The sequence below is a fragment of the Cynocephalus volans genome, chromosome 6 (assembly GCF_027409185.1).
Source record: "Cynocephalus volans isolate mCynVol1 chromosome 6, mCynVol1.pri, whole genome shotgun sequence".
Classification (NCBI taxonomy): domain Eukaryota; kingdom Metazoa; phylum Chordata; class Mammalia; order Dermoptera; family Cynocephalidae; genus Cynocephalus; species Cynocephalus volans.
In genome coordinates, this window is record NC_084465.1 from 24,906,494 (window position 1) to 24,921,974 (window position 15,481).

General features: G+C 34.4%; 1 protein-coding gene across 22 annotated transcripts in view; it reads right to left on the reverse strand.

Moving 5' to 3' along the window:
• Window positions 1–15,481, reverse strand: part of MKLN1 (muskelin 1) — a 335,447-nt gene that overhangs the window by 51,380 nt on the left and 268,586 nt on the right. For all 22 annotated transcript variants that reach the window (XM_063099596.1, XM_063099591.1, XM_063099577.1 and 19 more), the window contains 2 exons: window positions 8,438–8,650; window positions 1,436–1,657 (listed from right to left, as the gene is read on the reverse strand). In XM_063099596.1, coding sequence (XP_062955666.1) covers window positions 1,436–1,657; window positions 8,438–8,650 — 435 coding nt within the window. The remainder of the gene's footprint in view (window positions 1–1,435; window positions 1,658–8,437; window positions 8,651–15,481) is intronic.

The following is a 15,481-nucleotide window of genomic DNA, read 5'->3' on the forward strand; positions in this document are numbered from 1 at the left end:
AAATGACATTATTAGAAAAATCACCATTTCTGAAACCCTAATGAAATCTAGGCAATGAATATCAGTGGCTGCTAAAACCATTAGGTAAAATTTGACAGGAAATTTTATAATTGTCAGGCTGATAAAACCTGAAGCCATTAACATCACCAAAAGTATGCCAACTAGACATTAAATGCCTCTTGATATTTTTTAATCAGTGTGTCTATGAAGCATTCTTGCACTTTCCCCTTTGCACCCCCTTGCCCCACACACAAAGGACAGGGAATCTAAAATCAAGCCTCTGGATGTAACTTCCAGTTTATAGGAAATATGAAGTATAAAGGAACACATTAAACAACACTATGAAGATAATTGGCCAAATTAAGAATATGGGAGATTCTAGAGCTCAAATGACTCACTGTTTTCAACAAATAAGTGATGCTGGGCAGGGAGCGGGAGAGTACTGTAATGGATTAAAAGAAACAAATGAACTATGCAGACCTTTTTTTGGATCCTGACTTGAATAAACCAATTATAAGAAGGCATTTTTCAGTATACTAGAAAAAATGTAGACTGAGTATTCAATGATATTAAGAAATTGGTTTTATTTTGGTTAGATATGATAACGGTATTGCAATTACGTTTTTAAAAAGTACTTATTTGTTAGAGTTATACAGGACAGTATTTACAAATATAATGATACAATATCTGCTACATGCTTTCAATACTCCATTACAATAAAATTTCAGAATAATCTTAAAAATCAAAGAAACATCAAGGAATGAAGTTAAATAAAAGTGGGGTAGATATATGAAAAATGAACAGATTATTGATAACTGTTGAAATTGAGAAATGAGTACATAGAAATTTATCATTATACACTTTTCTCTACTTGTGAGGAGAGAAAAATATGTTTAAAATATTCCATAATATTGTTTTAAAGCTGTGTCCGCAGAAAGAAGACCAAGATTTCATTAAAACATTTGAGAAGGTCAGCAAAAAGTCTGTATGTCGGTTTTGGTGGTTAGTTTTAATTCTAACTCTATAAAATCAATTCTTAATTCTTTGAACTTAATGAAGAATAGCAGAGGGGAAAAAAAGAGAAGATTAAAAAAAAACTGGCCCTCTAATTACTAAAAGAAGTCAATGAGTAGAGAGGCATGAGAGAGGGAAATAGCTACCATATCTGGATAAGCCATGAAATTAGTCATAGATTGTCTAGATTAGTATTCAGGTAATAACTATTTAGGAATTACTAGGCTGATGGGAAGAGTCTCATAATTAACAAACAGTTCACTGTTAAAGGAAGTTTTATTTTTCTTCATCATTACTACACTAATTATTATTTCTAATGAAAAGTATTGATCTCTTACTGAAGAATTAGATTTCCCCACTACTTTTCCTATAGCGATATACACAACAAAATAACATAATGCAATGTGCAGAATATTCTTACTGAGTGAAATAGCATGCAGTGTCCTATCCGAGACTGGATGTCCTCAGGCCCAGCATTACAGGAGTCCTCTCGAAGAAGTTTCCAGGTTTGACACTGACAGTTGAAAGCAAACAATCCACTGAATTGTGGTTCACTGGCTCTGCTGTCATCTACGCTGCCATTACATGTCAAAATTCTACCACCAAAGGTGTAGATCATATGTTTTTCTGAGTCCATACACATCTATCAGAACAAGGCAACAGATTGAACAATTTTAGTTTGCTCCTGTGCTAAAATGAAACCAATGTTTGCAGTTTTACATTCTCATAAAAATCCTTAACTTTGTCCTTAAAGATACTGAATACCACCCCTGATTATCATATGCACATATTGCAATACTGTTCACCACCTAGCAGAGATTCAGGATGAATTTCAAAATGCCTTTTCGGGTTTCCATTTTTCCCGATGAGAGTAAAACATTTTGGGTTTAAAGAACTTTCTGCTTTCCTGAGACTGCATAATTTTTACCATAATCATGAGGTAATTGATTTATTCGTAAGAGTGAATACTGATCAGACTCTATGGGTGAATAGTGATCACATGCTTCTTTTTACTTTCCTTATAAAAACTCCCTTCTTCCTATTCTAGGGAAGTATCCTATTAAAACTGCTAACCACTTAATATGAGAGCAGATATGCAAGTGACAGTGATACAAGCTAAATTCACCTCTCCTGCATTTATTTTACAAAACTCTTCAAATTACATTGTTACAAAACAGTTATGTTACTAAATTAAAATTAAAAATTATGTTGTTATAAATTATGTTGCTACTAAACAAAAAGACATTTGCAACAATCAGTCCCCAGACTGACTTCTACGGTGTGAAAAATTTTACCTCCTGCAGAGCACTATAAATTTAATTTTCTTTGAATTAAGCTATGCAATTCATGTTCAAAAGCCAACCTTGATTTATTCCATTCTTTCAACGCAAGGAGATGACAGCTTCTCATAAAAATATGTGAGAAAACAGCCATTTGTCACAAGATAATAAATAAGAATCAAACTCTATTTCAAAGAATACATAGTCCAAGTTGGGAATTAGATGTTGAACACAAGTGGCATTTATATTTAAGAAATAAATTGTGTACACAAATATCTATTTTTTTGCTAAAGCACAAACATCAGCCATTACACTCATATGTTCAATTCTCTCCTCCCACCAAATTACTTCTGCAATTTATCTATTCTTGTATTTTTAACAAAAGCTGTGTTAATAATTTTAAAGTTACTTTTAAAAATTATTATTATTAAACAGAAAAGATTCTAGCATCTCCTAATCTTTACCTACCTCATTTTCTATTCCCCAGGTTTATTGTAGAGTTCAAAAAATTAAGATGGATATCTACTATTCCCCAAGGGTGAAATCTGGATGAATATGGTTGGAACACTAAGATACTAAAATTTCACTCCACAGAAAGTGTTCCCATTCTTTAATCTTAAATGATCATATCATTAAAAACAGTCCATACATTCCTGAAGACAACTCAGTATGGCCCCATTCACCTAGTATATCTCTGCCTAGGGCTTCATTGAAGCTGTTATGTTAACCCTGTTCAAAGTACTTAAAGCTCAAATCTCTCCAAATACTTAGGATAATGCTGAAAGTCCTGAGGAACCCACATTGAATCTATTTCCATTTTCATAAACTCACAGATTCCTACTAATGGCCAATTTCTGCTACCAAGTCCCTATGGTTTTACTTCATATGGCTACAAAGGAGTTTCTCTTTCCCTTGGGGGGTATTTAAGCTTAATTTTGATGAGTTTATTCTCATTTGTTAGATGAAGTATAAACATCTTTATCTTGGTAGCTCTTCCCAGCATACCAGTCCAAATCAATTAAAGAAAGGAGTAATTGACTGTATTAGCATGGTAATTCTTTCCCATATCTTAACAAACAGGGCACAAAACAGAAACAACTTTATTCTTTCAGCTACCTATCCCTAAACTCAGTTCTTTCCTAGATAAGATAGGCAGTTTTAATAGGGTCTATTATCAAATATCAAATTCTAATCAATCTAGGAAACTTTATGCTATTAATCAGCTTATGGTCTCCTTCTAATTTGTGATCTCTACTTATTTGATTTTTTATTTGTTTTGTGTTTTTTAATCTCTGAAAAATGTTTCCGAAAAGCTAATGGCTTTTAAAACTGTGTGATAATGCCATTCCATCAATGACTTCAAGAAATCTTTTAAGCCAAAAATTGGAAGACTACTAATCTACTGTCAAGATAGACATTTAATATCTAAAATCAAATAAATGGTGGATTACCATTTATTTTTCTAGAAAAAAAAATTTTTTTTTAATCTGTAAGTGACTTTATTTTACCTTATCACAGGAACACAAGATTGGCAAGGTTATGGTAAGGTGGGTTCAAAAGAACTTTCTCCTCACAAAATTTGAAGATACTGCTATAAACCTTTCTAAGTATCCAGTGTTGCCCAATCTACCACTTTCCCTTCTGCCAACCTCCAAAAATGCTTCGTGCCAATTAGATTCTTGCTTACCTACAAAGGTAACCAGTTTTCTCCTGGTGGCAGCTTTTAGGATTTTTCTCCTAATCCCTGGTCCTGAAATTTCTTTAAGGAAGTATATTGTTAGAAAGGTTTTTTTCCCCCTCTTTTATCCTAATCTGCACCTAGTGATACCCTTCAATCTGAAAATTGTGTCTTTCTTCAGTTCTGGGCATTTTTTTCATTTTTCCCTTGAGTATTGTTTTTTGTCACCATTCTCTCTTTCTGGAATTCCTGTTAGGTAGATATTGGAACTTCAGGACCTTTTCTCTGTTTCTTAACTTTTCCCACATAATTTCATCTCGCTAATTTACTAATTTAGAGATAAGTATGTCTGTTCTTAATTCAGAGATTATTTCACTATCAAATGTTTAATTTATAATTTTTGTGATTGTTTCTTTTTTATGGATGAAATATCCTCAAGAACTGCTCTAAAAATAGCACTTCAATATAAAAGTTTTCTTCGGTTTATTCTGCCAGCTGTTTTTCTTTGATTAATTCTTAATTTGGTGAATTTTTTTGGTATCCTTATCTCATGGTATTAGTTATTTCCAAATATTTGGGATTTATTTTTTGGTCTAGTCCTCTGTTTCTAAAAATTCCTATTCATCTGCCTATTGCATATACAGTAACCTGTCTCAAGGGAACGGGTGGGGAAAAGTAAGACAAGATGTTGTCAAGGGTTACACAGCAGATTTCTAGTGCCCCTTGGGGGTACTGCTCTATCTTTCCAGCCCCTGTGTGTACCCTCAACATTTTATCTGTACACAATTATCAGTGCTAAGTGCTACTCAGTCAAACTGGAGAATGACCTGCTATTCAGTCACCAACTGATCATTTAATGTTTTCCTCAGTTATATAAACTTTGAGACTCAAGTTATTTTCCAGCCTTTGCTGCAATCTTATAGGTTCTGTTTTTTTTTTGTTTTTTTTTTCTGGTTGGATATGATCCTATCTGCTTTTTACCTTAGAAGAATTACCACAAATTTTGAAGTTCCTCACGGCATTCGTTTTCAACTCTATTCTAATGTAGTCTCTTGTCATTTCACAGGACAATAAAAGCCTACGTTCAGCCTGCCAATGATCCAATCTTACCTAAGGAGAATGCCAATAAGCTGAGATCTTCAATTCTTCCAATGAAGTTTTTCCTGCCTCTTCTTGGATAGCTCATGTTCCATTTTCTAGTAATTTCCTCAAAAAGTGTTTGTTTTCAAGGGCAGTTTGGCTAGATATAAAATCCTTGGCTCACACTATCTTTTCTTGAATATCTTCCAGATGTTGCTCTATTGTCTCTTGGCATTGAACATAGACGTAGAGGAATCTGATACCAGTCTCATTTTAGCACTCTTATAGGTAACTTGATAATTTAGTTGCTAACAAACGGTCTCTTTATCTTTTAAATTCAGCGACACTCAAATACATCTTAGAGTTGAATATCTGTGTCAATTTTCTTTGAATAGTGTGCCCATTTGATATATGAAGTAAAGTCTTCTTTCTTCAGTAAGATTTTCTTGAATTTAATTTATAAATATTGGTTCCATTGTTTTAGTTTTCTTCTTTAAGGTATCCAATTATGTGTATGTTGGTTATCCCTTGCCTATTTTCTCTATAATTTTCTGGCTAATCCTTTTTATTTCTTTATTTCTGTTTCCCTTTATTCCTTTATGCTCCTTGCAGATTAGACTTCATTTCTGAAAGTGGTAATATATATATATATTTTTAAATTTCTTTTCTGAGCTTTAGTAGGTCTGGTTTTACCTGCTCTTATCACTTGGTTATATCATCTGCACTTCTGAATTTCTACTTTATGATTTTCTTAAGAGTTTCAGGCTTCATAAAGTCATTTAATTCATGTTAAATACCTGTATATAATTTTCATCTGCTTTTACATGAAGGGAAGCCTTGCTGTTATTTCCCTTTTTATTGTTTTTCTTTAGAATACCTCTCTAAAGATTTGGTGTTTATTGCTTTTTAGTTATTCATATTTAAGTGGGTTGAATTTCCCAGGACCAGAGAACTCTATAGAGGGTTCCTATGGAAGGGGGATGTTCTTGCTCATGGATTCCCTCCTCTGGTGCTACTAAAATGAATTGTTTCTTCAAAATATGTGCTTCTGTGTAACCATGCCTTTTCTAACTCTGTGAACCTCATCTAGTGTAGGGAGGTTCTATCTCAAGCTTTGAGCTCTCCCAGTTCCTCACTGGCTAATACAAAAGGAATCACTGTCCCCACTTGCTACAGTGTATTTTTCATTTTTGGAAAATAATGCTTTCTGACATCTACCACTGCTGGGCCTTTCCAGGCACTTTCCACATGTTAATTCACCAACTCCCCCAGTGGCTTCCCTGGGTGCAATCTCTGACCTGCTCCTGACATTTCCCACAATGACGTACCACTGCATACCCAGCTCTCCCAATAACAGTACTGTGAGCTTCAACATAAGTTCCAGGTATTTCAGTTGTCTTTGGTTAAACTTAGAAGGAATTGCAAGCTGTGGGTTTTCTTTGGCTTCTGGTTTTGTTGACTATGTGCCTTGTATGTGTATGTGTTTTTTTAAAAAAATCTTTTTGATTTTCATTATTCCTGAAAATCACACAAAGCAACAACATGGAAAGCTTGAGAACTAAGCTACCACTATATTGCTAAGAAATCCAAAAGTCTTTGAATTTTAACTTTTTTAAAGATGTTAAAATTCAAAATGGCAAAGCAACTTTTAAACATAACTTCGTGACTAATTTCTCACATTCTTCTCAAATTTGAACAGTAAGTGCTAAATCCTAAAGTTTCATGAACACCACAAGTAATTTTTGGAGTGTCATGAACACCACAAGTAAGGTAGTAAGTTCTAACTTATGGCTTTATTTGTATAAAATAGAATAGAAAATGGAGTCTTATACAGATTACGTTACTTGCTTAGCATCACAGAGCTAGCTGTTGGCTGAACAGGACTGAAATCCTGGTTTCTTCACCCCAGTGTACTGCTGTACCATCTAATCAGTTGAAAACCAAGCATTATTTAATAGTTTCCAAGGGACATCTGATTTTACCAAAGTCAGCAGGGACAAAGGCCACACGCAAGAACTCTATATGTGCTGTACTCTGACTATCCCTAAGCCATTCTTTTTCCAACCTGTAAAATGAAGACATCAGCATCTTTTGTAAAAGAAATATGTAACCATTTGGAAACAAGAGAATAAACTGTTCCCTAACAACATTAATGTTATCTGCTGATGTTCTGTTTTTAAAAGATCAGAACCAGCCTAACTTTTCTTGGAATTCATATTTTCTACATAAACAACACTGAGGATGTTGGCAGAGATGTGCATAGCTTTGTTGAGATCAGTTATATAAAGTTCCAAATTCAATCTGGGGAGTACTTTGAAGACCACTGCTTTTGACTTTCCACCTACTGCTTACTTGATAGGCATAACTCATTTCTCTTTTCCTTATCATTCCCCTATAACAATTACATGTTAATATTTATATGGCAATAGGATAGTTTTAAATCAAAGAATTAAGAAAAATTTATAAAGATACAATAAATAAAGATTTGGGTTTTAACTCCTAGATAAGATTTTAGGCTCAAGCTAGATTCTGTCATAATTCTAGCAACATTTCCCATTTCCCAAGTACTAGATAACGCTATGTTCACCAATACAGTGTTACAGATCTTTTAAAAGTCTTTTTCTACTCTATACTCCAAAAAAACCTCACTTTGAACACAGGTTGAGCCAAGTAAAACTGTCTAAACAACTCGAAGTGGTTACTGTTTTGTTTGACCTACACTGAATTGATATGGACTAGGTATTCAAAAACAGATAACAATGATAATGGCAGTGTTGGGGATGATGAGAGCTACAGGCATATTAATATTGAGAAGACTTACAATATTGCTATGTGCAGTCTTCTTTTTTACAACACCATTATATAACTTTTACTAATGCAGAGTTCAAACTTAATCTAGTATATGTCAAATTCCTATCTAAGTTTATAATGAGTTTGTGATTATAAACAAAACTAAACATATTTCACTCTAATTGGAAGAAAAGCTTTAGATTTCAAATTCCCGAACTCATTTATAAAGTGATTTTAAATTTCTTCCAGGAATGTAAAATAAAAATATTAAAATGACAAGTTGTTATTATGATTTTTGGATATTTACCATAAAACTAAATTTGTTTTCCCTAATATTGCTCTGCCTACTCTCTAAAGTTTTTATAAATTAACTATTATGTTCTGAGATCTTAGTATTTTATCCCACACCAAACAAAAGAAAAAAAATTTTAAAAATAAATTTATACCTACTGAAACAATACTTTTATTATCTGTCATATGTATCTGTAGTGGAAATCACTATTAGACAACTGAGCATAACATCTAAAACAAACTCTAAGAGCAAGAACTACTGAGCACTAATTAATTCCATCATATGTTTAAGTGTTTATCAAACCTGATGATCAAACACCAATTTCGGCCCTCCATCAGCAGCAGTATCCTCACTTAGTAACATCCATGTGTTTGTGTCAATGTCATAACGATAGAAGTCACTTTTCAGAGATTTGCTGTTCCTCACAGAGGAATCCAAATAACGCCCCAACGTGTAGATTTGCCTTCGCTGAATGTCAATGCACATTTTATGACATGATCTGGCACTAGGACCATTCTGTAGAGAGCAAAAACAAACACACACACATAAAAACCAAAAAAGAAAAAAAGGAAAAAAATTCAAACAACAAATAACAGAAAATAAAATTAAATGCGCTTTTTTGTTACCTTTCATTAAAAGAATTTCTCAGAAACTCATATTAAATGTGAGTCCAACACACTAGGCTTAAATACAGGAAAGCAAAAAAAGCAGTAGGAGACACAAATCTTAGAAATGTTTAAAATCTACTAGGAAAGATGAGATAAACTATTCTGCAACCTATGTCCTCTCAAGTATACCTTCAGTATGGCTTCTATCATATACTCCATTGCATTTTAGTCATTTATGCACATTAGTTCAATTCCCTATTACTGTACATGTGAATCCACTTTAAGATATGTTTGGACTTTAAAAACTATTTTGTATTTCTCATCAGAATCTAGCACAAAACAGGTACTCCAAGAATATTTAGAATCAGTGAGTTTCAAAATCACAAGAAACCTTCATAAAATCTCTCGTTTAATTCTTTTCTTTTAGAGATGACAAAATAGAAGACCAGATAGGAAAGGTATCTTGAAAGCTAGTAAGCTAGTGACAGAGCAGAATGAGAATCCAAATCTTTGTTCTTCATCCATCCTTTTCATTATATAAAATTGATTGAATAAATAACCCAGCTACATCAAATAACTAGGGAACAATATTGAGAACAGTATATTATCAACAAAAATTAATTCACTGAGATCACGTATGTCACAGGACTGAATAAAAGGTTTTTTTAAAAAATTGTAGTATGGCCAAAAGAGTCCAGGGAGGGAAAAAAAGAATTTCAACTGGGCAGAGTTTAATTAGTTAAAAGTGGGAAAGGAAGGAAACTAATGCTTGTTAAACAACTCCTAAGTTTTGTCTATATTATTACTGTATATGTGTGTGTGTGTTTCATTTAATCCTTATAACCTTATAAAGAAACAGTATCATCATTTCACAGAGTTTAAGTAATTTGTCCACAGTCACAAAACTAGGAAGTACAATAGCAAATCTAAGCCCCAGTAAAACCAGAGCCAAAAACTGTGCTCTTTTCACTACTCCAGATTATTTTTTCCAGAAGATGAGAGAAACAAAAGCAAAAATACACTTGTTAATACAGTGTATGTGGTTATGACTGAGATGAAGAGTTCCTGTTGCAGAAACAACAGAACTGAAGTATAAAGTAAAAATAGGAAGCATGGTGAATAACTGATGGAGGAGATTGGAGGTAGTCTTGTAGGCAATAAGAAACTACTAAAGGTTCCCATAGCAAGATATAACACAAAAAAAGCAGTATTATAAGAAAAGTAATCTAGCACTATTAATTAGATTAAATGAAGGAATATCAGGCAGGAAGAACAGTTTGACAGTTTTATTAATCCAGACATTTAGAGATTAACCTACACTTCAGTATTCATACTTATTACTATTTTTAAACTTATTTTTATAGATTTTCATCAAGGAAAATCTTAAGCAGATAAGGTAAAAATTATATTTAAGAGAGGATTTTCTTCATAATTAAATAATCTCAGAAACAAAGATGAAGTAACATATAATATCTACCTCATATTTCCTAGACTATAAAACTTAAAATTTTAACAGGAGAGTAAAAGAACTTCTTGCTTCAATTAAATTAGCACGAGTGCTATTAAAAATGATGAGCAAATTATTCCCTAAGCAAGAAAAAAAAATGTGAATAAAAATAACAGAAACTGAGAGAAAACATTAAAAATAGAGAAAATTAACAAAGCTGGTTCTTTCAAAGACTGATAGAATTAAAAGCCACCAGGTGAGAGTAATTTTTTATAAGGGCAGAGAAAATACAAATTGCCAATATCAGAAATGAAAGCAAAAATATCACTACAGACTCTCTAAAAATTAAAGAGAATAAGGGACTTATTAAAAAATAGGTAAAATTTAACATCACAGATAAAATGGACATATTCCTTGGAATAATATAACTTACCAAAATGACATGAGATGAAAGAGGAAAATTTTGACATTATATTTATTGAAAAATTAAATTCATAATTTAAAATCTTCCCATAAAGAGTACTCTAGACCCAGATATCTATACTAGTAAATTTTATCAAACATTTAAGGAAGAAATAACATCAATTTTAGACAAAAATTTTCAGAAAATAGAGGAGGAAAAATAACCTCCATTTTTTAATCCATATTCTATTCCATTCCTAATTTATTTTATGAGGACAACCCAAAACTGAAACCAAATAACAACATTACAAAGAAGGAAGAGGAGGACAAAGAGGAGGAGGAGGAGGAGCAGGGGTGGGAGTGAGGAGGAGGAGGAGGAGCAGGGGTGGGAGTGGGGAGGAGGAGAAGGAAGAACAGGGGTGGGAGTGGGGAGGGGAAGGAGGAGCAGGGGTGGGAGTGGGGAGGAGGAGGAGGAGCAGGGGTGGGAGTGGGGAGGAGAAGGAGGAGCAGGGGTGGGAGTGGGGAGGAGGAGGAGGAGCAGGGGTGGGAGTGGGGAGTAGAAGGAGGAGCAGGGGTGGGAGTGGGGAAGAGGAGGAGGAGAAGGAGGAGCAGGGGTGGGAGTGGGGAGGAGGAGAAGGAGGATCAGGGGTGGGGAGGAGGAGGAGAAGGAGGAGCAGGGGTGAGAGTGGGGAGGAGGAGGAGGAGAAGGAGGAGCAGGGGTGGGAGTGGGGAGGAGGAGAAGGAGGAGCAGGGGTGGGAGTGGGGAGGAGGAGAAGGAGGAGCAGGGGTGGGGAGGAGGAGGAGAAGGAGGAGCAGGGGTGGGAGTGGGGAGGAGGAGGAGGAGAAGGAGGAGCAGGGGTGAGAGTGGGGAGGAGGAGGAGGAGCAGGGGTGGGAGTGGGGAGGAGGAGGAGGAGGAGGAGGAGCAGGGGTGGGAGTGGGGAGGAGGAGCAGAAGGAGGAGCAGGGGTGGGAGTGGGGAGGAGGAGGAGGAGAAGGAGGAGCAGGGGTGGGAGTGGGGAGGAGGAGGAGCAGGGGTGGGAGTGGAGAGGAGGAGGAGAAGGAGGAGCAGGTAGAGATATAACTTACAGACAGTTAGTATCCCTTATGAATATATTTACAAATCTAATCTTTAACAAAATATTATCAAATAGAACAATGAATGAAAAGAATACTGTAGAACTAAAAGGGATTTATCTCAGGCATAAAAAGTTGATTCTATATCTGAAAATCAATCAGGGTAATTTGCCACATTAACAGAGTAAAAGAGAAAAACATGATTATATCAACACATATAGAAAAAGCATTTGATAAAATTCAAAACATATTTGTGATAAAAACAGCAAAATAAGAAGAGAAAGGAACTGTTTCACTCTGATAAAGGATGTAAGAAAATCTGAAATCTAATTTTTCACTTAATGGTGACATATTGCATGCTCCCCTGCTAAGATCTGACACAAGACAAGGACGTCTATTCTCATCACTTCTATTTAACATTGCTCTGGAAGTCCAACACAGTGCAACTAAGAAAGCATTAAAAAATAAAATAACAAGAAGTTATAACGGAAAAACATGGAAAGGAAGAAGTAAAACTCTCTCTATTCACAGATGACATGACTTTAAAACATCCTAAGAAATCAAAAAAGAAACTATTAGAAATAATAAGTGAACTCAGCAAAGTGAGATGCTTTACAAAGCCAATATTAAAAAACCAACTGTACTTCTCTATATTACCATCCAACGATGGAGAACGAAAAATTCAGAATTCCATTTATAATAGCACAAAAAAACAAAATACACTGAGATCAACTTAGTTAAAATAGCCAAGAACTCTATACTGAAAACTCCAAGAGTGCTGGGAGATAATAAAGACGGACATAAATGGAGATTAAACCAAGTTCATGAATTAGAAAACTCAATATTATTAAGATGTCAACTCTCTCCAAATTGATTTATAGATTCATCACATTCTCTATCATAATCCCAATGTTTTAGAAACTGACAAGATAATTCTACAATTTATATGAAAATGCAAAGGATGTGGAAGAGCTAAACTAATTTTGAAAAAAGAACAAAGAGGTTTTACATTACCTGACTCATGAGTTACTATAAAGCTACAGTAATCAAAGGAGTATCATACTGGTATAAGAAGAGACCAAAATAGAACAGAATAGAGAGTCCATAAAAAGACAAGTGATAACTGATTTTGGACCAAGGTGCCAAAGTAAATCAATGGGGAAAGAAGATGGAGAGCAACCAGAAGTTGCATACATTGCTGGCAGGAGTATAAAATGGTACAACCACTCTGGGAAAAGCTTTTAACAAAAAGCTTTCATGAATGGATGCTAAAAGGGTGAGAGTTTGATGAGTAACATGATATTTTCAAAATCTTAAAATGTTCCCCCATAAATTACTTATTAATTACAAAATAGTGGGATCTGCTAAGCACTTCCTTAACCAAGTGATCAAAGCTAACATCAGACAAATTGACATAATGAGTCTCCTGAAATGATATACCAAGGAGAAGCCAATGTCATCCGTATGTTATTACTGCTAAAAATGCACAATCTAAATCTAATCCTAAGGAAACATCAGATAAACCCAACTGAGGGATATTCCACAAAAAAACTGCTCTGTACTCTTCAAAAATGTCAGTTGGGAAAGACAAAGAAAGGTTGAAGAACTATTCCAGACTAAAAAATACTAAGGATGCACGACACCAAAATGCAATGCATGATTATGGACTAAATCCTGAGACAGGGATGGAAGGTTGCAGGTGACAGAGGGATGCCTATAATGGGCATTACTGGGGCATTATTGGGATAATTGTCTATACGTGAATAGGGACTGTGGATTAGATTAAAGCAGCAGTTCTCAGTGTAGTCTGGGGTCTCCAAGGCATTTCAGGGAATCCACAAGGTCAAAGTTATTTTCATAATACCCAGATAAAAAATGTGTCTTTTCACTCTCATTCTCTTACAAGTATAAATGAAATTTTCCAGAGGCTACATGACTTTCTGATACAACTGAATGCAGAAGTAGATATGTATCCACCTGCCTTCTATTAAGCCAAATATTATAGAAAACTAAAACGATGCCACTTAGAGCCAGCCCATGGCTCACCTGGGAGAGTGTGGTGCTGACAACACCAAGTTGAGGGTTAAGAGCTCTTAAAAAATAGATAAATAAATAATAAAACGATGCCACCTGACGTATTATGGTTGTCTCAAGGAAAAGCACCTACGCAACTGTTTCAGTTGCAAGCTGATGTAGTTGCTTTTTCCATGGAACACCATATTTACTTGCAAGAACAACTAATGATCAAAGTATGGTTATTCAGACACTATGGGTATGGCAGACATTTTCTCAAAAATGAATGAAGAAAGCATACCACTATGAAGGAAAACTGACATAATTTGTTGCCAATGATACAATGCATGTTTTTAAGCAAAAATTCAAATATCGGAAAACTTCTATCTGCCACTATAATCTTGACACCTTCCCAATACTTAAAAGACTTTTCTGAGACTGATGGTGACATTAACAAATGTGATTTTTTGGATACTGTATAATAAAATATGTCACTATTTGGAAGATGTACATAATTCAGGGAACCAACATTTTAAGAGACTAACACAGGGATTAAAAAAACCCAAAACACATGCATAGATAAAAGATCTATTTAAAGAGCAAGAGAGACCAGTGGATTTTAACATAACAGAATATAAAAAGTTAGCTGATGTGGTTTCAGAGCCTATACTGCAGCTACCTCTAAGAAACAACCATTTGCCAATTTTGGGTATGAGATCAAAGAAGAACATATGCAATTACCTGAAAAGTCTATTAAAATACTACTTTCCTTCCAAAAACATATCTATGCAAGGTCCAATTTTCTTCATATATTTCATGCAAAACTGCATTGCAAGAGAGTAAATGCAGAAGCAGATATGAGAATCTAGCTCTCTTCCACTTAGCTAGGCATTAAAGAGATTTATAAAAATGCAAAACTATGCCACCCTTCTCACTAAATTTTAATAAAAATGTTATTTCTGTTAACATGTGGGTTTATTATTTTAAATTAATTGATAAAGAAGTATTTTTAAAGTTCTTGACTTTAATTTCTAATATAGCAATTTTCAATAAATATAACCCAAATAAAACAGAGAAAACCAATGGGTTTTTGTTTAAAAGTGTAAAGGGATCCTGAGACCATCAAGTTTGAGATGCAAGTTTGAGTACAAGTAAAATCCAACAAGAAGAGCCATGTCTAATTCCCTTCTACCCTAGAATTCCATGAATACGGTCAGAAATACCTAAGAAAACAAGAAACATGATTTAAAAAAATAAGTCAAGGACACTTTCCTACCCTTCCTTTATGAAAAGCTATAATCCAGCCTTTTCCAAGATATTGCTTGCTGTAAATTTCATTTTCATTAATAATCACAGCTTACAACCATATTACAAAATATCAATTTTTATAGTTAACCTTTATAAAGAGAATACTGAAAGAACTGTATTGGCTAGAGCCCTATATATTACCATTCAATTCACAGGCAGATCAACAAAAGGTGTTTAGGTGTCTATATAAAGAGAGCAATAGCAAATTATTATAAATCTCCAGTACTGAGAAACCCCTTTACTTATGTCTACTGACTTCAACATATACAAAGTGTTCTCATCAAAATAATCTCTATTTTTCCAGCACTAGTTTTAAAGTAATTACTAACTGCATTCTAAGTATTACTTACAACGTATACATGGTATAAAAAAATAACAGAATGAACAGTTATCTATCCAAGTCCAGCTTCAGAAGCAGAAATCAAAATTACCTTTGAAATCCTCTGTAGGGCCTACCCCATGGCGCACTCAGGAGAGTGCGGGGCGCTGGGAGCG